Consider the following 9,542-nt stretch of genomic DNA (forward strand, 5'->3'; position numbering starts at 1 on the left):
TTCAGTGCTGTGGAGTACTGTTGATCCAGCTGGTTCAGGAAACAGACTATTGAGACTGCCACTGAGAGTTGACTCAATTCTGTTATTCCATTGCCAAACACATCATCTTGGAGTCAGCTGAACCCTAAAGAGACCCCCTCACCTTCATGGGGTGAAGGGAACTTGAATGTGTCAAAAGATAAAGCATTCTCCTTCCTCCTATTACCTTGTTTGTTGTTGTAGTGTACACAGGAATACAAAGAAGTCACTTGAATAATTAAAGTGGGTCTTGAAGCTTTAATAAATGACTTGGCCTACGTAAGTTTATTATAAACTGCTGAGTAATGTTGCCAATACTACCAGAATCACAGTACAGTGGTCATGTTTAAACTATATCAATGTGATTGTTTACAATTATCAATGAACTAAAATCAACACTAGCTACACCCATTGTGCAAGTTTTAAAAATACATGATCAGAAAATCAGGTCAGTGGAAAAATCCTACTTGCAGCTTCATGCATTCTTTGCTACAAAGAGTAAGCACAAAGACACTACAACAGTCAGCAATTATAAACAGCAGATAGATCATCTCTTACAAACTCAATATTGGGCAGTTTGTTACCGTAACGTGTACATAATATGGCAGTTCATAACATTCAAAGTTGGTTTTGTCACAAAGACAGGTCAATAAAATAAATAACACATTATAAGAGGAAACACTTTACCAGCGGTGGATAGCACCACCGGGCTATTAGCTGAAGTGTCTGGCTGGTCCGTTAACCAGTTTGCTGAGGAGAAGGTACACGTGGGGAGGAGAAAATGCAAAGCGTGTATATGTGTGGGGGAGGAGAAGACGAGGGGGATGGAGTGGGGGAGAGAAAAGTGCTAAAGAAAAGGATATATATCACTTGTATCCACTGAACTGGAACAGGCAGATAAAGCCTGAGGTTGCCTTGCCTACTGGGGCAAGACCAAAACTGTACATTAAAACATTCAGGAAAAAATAGAATAGGCAATGGCACTGCAGACCTAACTCGATAAACGGTTGAAAAGAAAAATGTCAGCATTTTATGAATCCCAACTTGATTTCAGAGACAAATCTGGAGTGGGATTCTAATTTCTTCTCTCTCATAGGGGGAGGTTGGAAGTAACAAATGCCAATTCAGACAGAGTGAACAATTATATTTTATCTGTCCTGCTTAGGAGCCTGATTTCTCTCCATCCACTCCATACACACACCCTTGCTCTACCCTGAATGGTTTGTTCATTCTTATGCCTTGTCAATTGATGTCATCACCAAAATTATCCACTCCCACATTAACCCATTTTAATCCATTCACCACATTAATGTTGTGCTGTGAATTGCTTTAGTTTGCGATCACTTCACAATTAGTCCAGCACCATCATTCCACATCCCTCTACAATGCCCAGCAACTATTAATAGAGGATAAGAAATTAGATCTTTCATAATGAATGAGTTGAACGCGGGGAAGAGGGACCTGATTTTAAATATAATTCATAAAAAATTCTATCAGAATGGTGCAAAACCCATATCTGTCAGCAAATCCAAGACATAAGCCTGCAATTGCCATGTGGTATATTTGCCACAGCAAAATTACAACTTACATTGTTACTAAGTAAAATATCCATTTCAGGGTCAAGTCTAACTAAAATGACTTCCAGTAACACATCTTTATAATTCTTACTAAAATGCATGAACTACGTTACAGTGAAAAGGCAATTAAAACAATCACCATTTACAGCTTAGCTTCACACTATCAGAAAAGCGTGATCACAGCTCATTTAACTATTTACTGTCAAATTCTGCTCACGTACAAAATATGACAAAGCTGTATTGAGTCAACAACTGCAATCTGACTAAAAGTATCTAAGTTGTTGTACCTATATTACTGTGGTCTATGAGACAAGATTCAAAAACATTTATTGTACACAGATCTAAAAAATAAAATAAAAATAAAAACTAGTTCAAGATCAACACAGTATTTTTTTCTAAAGTTTTAAAAATTATACTAGGCTAATTTAAATGATTTTAGCCTAAAGAAAATTGTTGCATTTGATGTGCATTTTTCTATCACTATGCCTGTCAGTCTAAATTACGTTCCTGCACACCAGACACTGGTGACAAATATATGAGTTTCACCATTGCAGGACTGCTACAACTACAAAGAACTAAAGCTTGGATTCAAACAGTAAAGTTTAGTATTCAGTGTACAAGATGGTGACTCTAGACACCTGCCGCTGAATAATGATTCAAGTTAACCTGCAGATAGCTTTATTGCAACACCCATCGAAAGGGAGACTATATTTAACACTTTAGAAATACAGAATCTCACAAGGGAGATCACTTCCCATTAATTCTGCATATTTTCTGCTTCCAAATGCAAAATTACCAGCAAAATCCACCACAAAGAACCATTTGCCCGATTTAGCAAATTACCCCCTAAGCATCAATCGCTTCGCAACTGAGTGATTTTTTTGCAATTTTTATGCATTTTTTGTTCCAACTTCCCCAGCACTGATTGATGTGTAACCTCTTTGCTCCAACAGAACCAAGTCCTTCAGTTTTATCTTTCAATTGAGTCCCAGTCTGGGAATCTGACACAGCAGGTAAAACGTGGAGAAACTTTTTTTTAAGATGACGAGTTTGCTCAGCTCAGCCACAGGAGATGGCGGTGAATCGCTTTGAGATGCAGGACATGTTGTGTAGGACGATGCCCAACAAGAACAGGAGCACGCAGGCCACGAGCAGCACAGTGCAAACACCTGAGCAGGTGGAAGTTTTGACACCTTCCCGGCCTTCCTCCTCCTGCTCCTCCTCTTCCTCCCTCCTCAGTCCGTGTTGCAGCTGTTGGAGTTGCTGACTTTCCCCTGGGATCACCACAGCCGTTAAGGTCTTCCGCTGGTTTCCTGGCAATAAGCGACAGCCCCCTTCTCCTGGCAACAGTGCGCTCTCCTTAGTAACAGTCAGAGGTAGCATGTAGCACCCGTTGCTTGGAAGCTTGATAAAGACCGGGGTGTGGTCGGAGGTGTGCGGGATGCTGATCACGGTGATTACTTCTGGGTCGTCAGGCAGCTGAGATACCGAGACGCTCGGGGAGAGCTTGGTGACAGTTCGACACCAGGGGCACCTCAGCTCCTTCTGGCTGCTCCTCATCTGCTGGAGGCAGACAGAACAACAGGTGTGTTTGCAGTCCAGCTGCTTCGGGCGACGACGGGGGCTGAAGTAATTGAAACATATCTGACATTCCAGCTGGGAATCTTGAGAAAGTGTCTCCATTTTTATATTGACAATGGATACTTTTGGGGAGATGACTGCGGGAGCTCTAAATTCCCTGATATATGTATATATTATAATATATATATATACACACACACACACACACTCTTATGCTTTTGCTCCCCACGGCAGGAGCCCAGATTCACTGACTTAAGTTGTTCTAGTCTTCAGGTACTCCTTCAGGAGGGAATGGGCTAAGGAATGCCCTGGGAGTTCCAGCAAGCACCCGATTGAATTCTTTCATTACCTGGAAAACAAATCAAAGAAGACAACACTGAAATGAGTAAGTAACTTAAGGTTATGCTAACAAGAAGCAGATGGTCTTTGTGGATGTGGTCCTACTTGCATCATACTTGCATTATTTTCTTTCAGAAAGAGAAACTCTTTAAGTTTAAGATCACTCCATCCCTCTAATAACAGAGATGGACGGCAACCAATTTAAAACCAAGTGAATGACTTGCAAACTGTCCCGTAAGCTGTAAAAATACTTTTACTCTCTTGAATGTAAATTTGACAGGCTACTCCTATAACAACAATTTGCATTTGCACAGCTCCTTTCATGCAAGATAACATCTTGGGAGTGTTGCACAATCGTGGGGTTGTAAGCATTAGGAAGAGACATTAAAAGGTAGCCTCGTACAACTGTACCAAGTTGTGGCAGGCAGTAAGTGGTAACATTTAGATGTGTCCCAACAATTTACTAATCTCAGTCATACCAACTGGAGGTGCTTACAGACCAAAAATGTCTGGAGTTTCTTCATGGAGCAAAAAGTAAAAAACAAATAAAAGTACAGTAAGAAAGATACCTCAGGCATTTCACTAACCAGTGATCAAGTACATTACTAAACGAATGGGAGCACATTGCCTAAACATGATCTCAAACAGGAAAATCAGGTATGATAATAAGGAGTTCATAGAATTAGTAAGTAAAAACAAGCTGAAAGCAACATTATTGCCCACAAAGGCCTCACTCAACTCTGAATGATTTCTTGAAAGATACCAGACAAAAAAAATCAGATACAATCACAAAACAATGTTTCTTTGTCCATTTAAAAAAAATTAAATCTGTTAAGATTAGTTACCCAAAGTCACTAATACTCAGTCTATGGAAGACAAACACAAGCAAGGTCCTAGTTATGTAGGTACCTGTGTTTTCTTCAGCATTGATTCTCCAATCACACTGTTCCGCAAACAATCGCGTTTACGATTTATCTGCAACCTGATCTTGTCTGCCCTTCGAGAATATTGATTGGACCCAAGAATTATATTTATGTGCCACTGCAACAACTGATTCGTTACTTACTATTATCGCTTTACATAAGCCATCAAAATGTTCCCTTCACTTCTCGTTTCATTGTTAAGAAAGATTAGTTAACATGATCATTAAATGTTCCCATCTTCGCTTGTTTTCCTGGTAAAGTGGGATGTACCTGGAGTACAGGAGCCCAGATTATGGAGAAAATCTGGTCAGATTGCTCCCTACATGACCGATCCAGTCCTCTTCCATTTACCTCCCACCCCACCCCAGCCCATTCCATCCCGCTCCAGAACCTTTGCTTCTAAAATGTCCTGAGACGGGATAAACAGAATAAAATTGCACATCTAACTTACAAGAAGCGATTCGGTTACCACAAGCGCATTTGTGAAAATGTGAAATTCCAAACGATTCCAATAGTTATATCCTGCAACAGAGCATCAACTGAAAAAATCCTGGAACTCAAACAAAGGGAGCGGAAAAAGATAGGGACGGCGGGAGGGGGGTGGGGGGGGGTGGAAAACTGTCACAATAATTAGTGGATCTGCATCTAAATGGACCCATCCAGCCCCACCACCCACCCACACAGACACCCTCCCATCACCTTCTAAAATAAGTGGAGAAGCAGGCAGTCATGTTGACAGTGCTGTTGCTGTTCATGCCACACTGAGACCTACAGACACACTGCAATCCCCTTTGTCTCCAGTCCAGATTCCTGCCTGTTTTTCTACGGAAAACAAACAAAAGAAACAACCCCTCCCTAAAAACGCCCAACTATTTCTTTCCACCGAAAGGTCTCTCGTCCAACACTGTCAGAGGATGCCATACCTGATCAGCTGTGGAGGGGCACTGCCCTGTATCTTATTGCCCAAAGGCTGTGTTGGAGGGGGGGGGGGGGGGTCGATCAGACAACACACACACACAGACAGACACAGAGAGAGAGACCAGAGAGAGACGAGCTGGAGCTACATCACTGTTGAAGCACATCAAAAGCATCTTTATTTACCCAGTCCCTTCCCTTGCAAAAAAATTGTATCAGCTGCGGCATCCTCTTTGCAGCCTGAGCAGAGACTGCGGGGACATACACTGTACAAACACACAAATGCATACATAAACATATATATATAAAAAAACAGTATTTATTTGTTCAACTCGATTTCCCCAATTCCTGACTTTTCTCCTGCACGTTGCACACACACACACACAGAGTTTGCTGTGTGACCCACTCGCTTTGGTGGCCTCTCGGTGGTTCCTTGTGACTGTGGACCTGGACTATGGACCATCCCCTGACGGTCTGTGTGTCTGTTTGTCTGTCTGTGTGTCTGTCTCTTGCCTCTTGTTTTAAACATGTTTTATTCTCCACAGACATGCCCGACATGGAGACGCCCTGATCCTAACCTGTGGGGAAAACAGAACCCACTGACATCTGCTGCGAGAGGCCAAGAGAGACAACAAGTAAGTGCATAGCTGATGGACCATGGACCAGCTCCCAGAACCCCCCATCACCCCCACCACCATCACCCCCCCCCCACCCAGGTGTTTTGACCCAGTCTGTGCTCACACACACACACCCTGTCACCCACCCCCAGCCTTCATCATCATCATCACCATCATCATCACCATCCTCCTCTGAGCCAGACCTCCCACCCCCCCCCACTGTCTGAACTCACACCAACCTCACAAACAACTGCTTCACCTCCATCCAAAGTTATTGGGGTTCCTCGGTTTGCCTTTGGGGTGTCGCCTGGGGTTGGTTTTAAATAAAGAGAGAGACAGAGAAAGTGGGTTAAGGGCAGGTTCACAGCAACCCTGGTATCAGCAGCTCTCCTCTCCTCCCCCTCTCCCTCCCCTCCTCCTCCTCCTCCACTCCCCTCTCCCTCCCCTCCTCCTCCACTCCCCTCTCCCCCTCCCCTCTCCCCTCCCCCTCCCCTCCTCCTCCTCCTCCCTCCCCTCTCCCCCCCCCTCCCCTCCCCTCTCCCCCTCCCCTCTCCAGGATGGTTCCCTTTTCCTCTCGTCCCTCTGGTTGTTGGTCGGTTGGTATTTTCTCTGCTTCAAAGCGGCGAAGATCGGGGTATGACCCCCTGTCCCCCCCCCCTGCCCCCCCCTGTCCCCCCTGTCCCCCCCCCCCCCGGGGCTGCGGCCCCACAGACACCTGATCTGCAGACACTCATTCACACAACAACAACAACAACACTAACAGTGTATACAGTGAGTGCACAGGAGCTCCGGACACATACCTTCAGCGATCCCGGTACCCCGACACCCCCTCTCCCTCTCTCTCTCCCCCTCTCTCTCTCCCCCTCTCCTCTCCTCCTCTCTCCCTCTCTCCCCCTCTCCCCCTCTCCTCTCCTCCTCTCCCTCTCCCCTCTCTCCTCTCTCCCTCTCTCCCTCTCTCTCTCTCACCCCTCTCCCTCTCCCCCTCTCTCTCCCCCTCTCCCTCTCCCGTCTCTCCCCCTCTCCCTCTCCCTCTCACCCCCTCTCCCTCTCTCCCCCTCTCCTCTCTCCCCCTCTCCCTCTCTCCCTCTCTCAGCTGCTCTCGGCTCTGATGCTAAAAATGTCCCTTTATTTTTCTGTCCCACACGAGCTTTGTGATGACTGAATGCTCATCTCTTTCCGCAGCCCTCCCTCCTCCCTCCTCCCTCCCCTCTCCTCTCCTCTCCTCCCTCCCTCCTCCCTCCCCCTCTCCTCCTCCCTCCCCTCCCTCCTCCTCCCTCCCTCTCTCCTCTCCTCTCCCTCCCTCTCCTCTCCTCCCTCCCTCCATCCCTCCTCTCTCTCTCTCTCACTCCCTCCCTCCTCTCTCCCTCCCTCCCTCCCTCCTCTCCTCCCTCCCTCCTCCCTCCCTCTCTCCCTCCCTCCCTCCTCCTCCTCCTCTCCCTCCCTCCCTCCCTCCTCTCCTCCCTCCTCCCTCCCTCCTCCTCCTCCCCTCCCTCCCTCCTCCCTCTCTCCTCCCTCCCTCCCTCCTCCTCCTCCCTCCCTCCCTCCCTCCCTCCTCCCTCCTCCCTCCCTCCTCCCTCCCTCCTCCTCTCCTCCCCTCCCTCCCTCTCTCCCTCCCTCCCTCCCTCCCTCTCCTCCTCCTCCCTCCCCCTCCCTCCCCTCCCCTCCCTCCCTCCCTCCTCCTCCCTCCTCTCCTCCCTCCCTCCCTCCCCTCCTCCTCTCCTCCCTCTCTCCTCCCTCCTCCCTCCCTCCTCTCCTCTCCTCCCTCCCTCCTCCCTCCTCTCCTCTCCCTCCCTCCCTCCTCCCTCCCTCCTCCCCTCTCTTCCCTCCCCTCTCCTCTGATTATTACTTCCTTATTTCTCACCTCTCGTTCGTTCTCTTTCTTTGCTCCTAAAACCAGATCTTCAGCTCTGGTGCCGCTCTCTGTGCTCCGGCAGTTGCAGTGTCCAGCCCCTGCCTGCCCTGCCCTCCCTGCCTGCGCTGCCCTGCCCTGCCCTGCCCTCCCTGCCTGCCTGCGCTGCCCTGCCCTGCCCTGCCCTCCCTGCCTGCCTGCCTGCGCTGCCCTGCCCTGCCCTGCCCTCCCTGCCTGCCTGCCCTGCCCTCCCTGCCTGCCTGCGCTGCCCTGCCCTGCCCTGCCCTCCCTGCCTGCCTGCGCTGCCCTGCCCTGCCCTCCCTGCCTGCGCTGCCCTGCCCTGCCTGTCTGCCCTGCCCTGCCTGTCTGCCCTGCCCTGCCTGTCTGCCCTGCCCTGCCCTGCCCTGCCCTGCCTGCCCTGCCCTGCCTGATTGCCTGTCTGCTCTGCCTGGCTGTTCTGCCGAGCTTCACCTCCTGTCTGTCTGCTGCTGCCCTGCCTCAGTGCCCGAACTGATTGCCTCTCTGCCCTGCCTGGCTGCCCTGCCTGGCTGCCCTGCCTCTCTGCCCTGCCTGGCTGCCCTGCCTGGCTGCCCTGCCTCTCTGCCTGCCCTGCCTGGCTGCCCTGTCTCTCTGCCCTGCCTGGCTGCCCTGCCTCTCTGGCTGCCCTGTCTCTCTGCCCCGCCTGGCTGCCCTGCCTCTCTGCCTGCCCTGCCTGGCTGCCCTGTCTAGCTGTCCTGCCTCTCTGCCTGGTCCGTCCTGCCTCTCTGTCTGCTGCCCCGCCGGATTGCTTGTCTCTCTGCCCTGCTCGGCTGGCTGCTCCGCCTGGCCTCCCTGCCCTGCCTGGCTACCTTTTGCCCTGCCCGCTTGCCCTGCCTGGATGGCTTGGGTGGCTGTTCTCCGGGTTGCCTGACAGAGGAGGCTGGAGCAGCGTGTGGGTGAGGGGGGGGAGAGGGGGCTTCTGGGAGCTGTAGTTCCGGGAGTCCGTGACTCTGAGTTCATTAACCCGCAGAGAACTACAACTCCCGGCTCGCACCGCGCGTCCCCGAGCGCTGGCTTGGCTGCTTTGATTGACAGCGCAGAGGGTCGCTTATCGATTTTAATCAGCTGCTGCACACCGGGCTACTGGGGATTGACAGCTTCACCACATCCCCCAAGGCAGCAACCCCCCCCCCACCCCCGCCCCACCATCACACAGCACCGGCAGTTATTACGATTGCAATTATTATTAATATCAGGTCTTTTGGACGTCTCGAAGCACTTCACAGAATATACTGTGAAGTCAATTGACTGTATATTTTGTGGCCGAAACAATAATGTGAAGCTGCAAATCAGCCTTGGGATACACAGGGAAGAATCCTTCCAAAACCCTTTGCACCTTTTTTTTGGACTAATTTCACTGGCCTCTCATTGCAATAAAGCAAGAGTTTGATTAACTGTTAGATGGAGTCCTGTAGCTCAGTGGTTAGAGCACTCGCCTCACAAGCGAGAGACCTGGGTTTGATTCGCGGCAGGGTGAAACCTTGGGCAAGTTTCCTTTGTCACGCCTGATAATAATCCCACAGGAAAAAATACTAATTTGGTCTCTTCAATCCATGACTGTTTGTGGGACACTGCTGTGCGCAATCGGCTGCCGCGTTTCGCCCACAAACAGTATATTCTGTGAAGCGTTTTGAGATGTCAAAAAAAACTGATAAGGCGCTTAATCAAATGCAAGGATTATTAT

At 49.3% G+C, this 9,542-nt stretch overlaps 1 protein-coding gene across 3 annotated transcripts; it reads right to left on the reverse strand.

Annotated features, from left to right (window-relative positions):
* Window positions 1-251: 251 nt before the first annotated feature.
* On the reverse strand, window positions 252-7,955 carry rnf152 (ring finger protein 152). Of its 3 annotated transcripts, none has more exons than XM_042332507.1 (3): window positions 7,832-7,955; window positions 6,210-6,277; window positions 252-3,525 (listed from the first exon to the last, which is right to left on the reverse strand). In XM_042332507.1, exon 3 carries the CDS (start codon window positions 3,276-3,278, stop codon window positions 2,655-2,657), a length of 624 nt encoding a protein of 207 aa, XP_042188441.1. In that variant the 5' UTR covers window positions 3,279-3,525; window positions 6,210-6,277; window positions 7,832-7,955; the 3' UTR covers window positions 252-2,654. The 3 variants fall into 3 exon arrangements, 2 of the variants coding, with proteins under 2 accessions (XP_042188441.1, XP_042188440.1); XM_042332506.1 differs by lacking the exon at window positions 7,832-7,955 and adding an exon at window positions 6,771-6,829; XR_006084887.1 differs by lacking the exons at window positions 252-3,525; window positions 7,832-7,955 and adding exons at window positions 5,878-5,931; window positions 6,771-6,829.
* Window positions 7,956-9,542: the final 1,587 nt, after the last annotated feature.

Source organism: Callorhinchus milii, unplaced genomic scaffold, assembly GCF_018977255.1.
Source record: "Callorhinchus milii isolate IMCB2004 unplaced genomic scaffold, IMCB_Cmil_1.0 Scaffold2, whole genome shotgun sequence".
NCBI lineage: Eukaryota > Metazoa > Chordata > Chondrichthyes > Chimaeriformes > Callorhinchidae > Callorhinchus > Callorhinchus milii.

Coding starts and splice junctions, on each gene's coding strand:
- rnf152 (XM_042332507.1), bottom strand. CDS start 3,278: ATGGAGACACTTTCTCAAGATTCCCAGCTGGAATGTCAGATATGTTTC.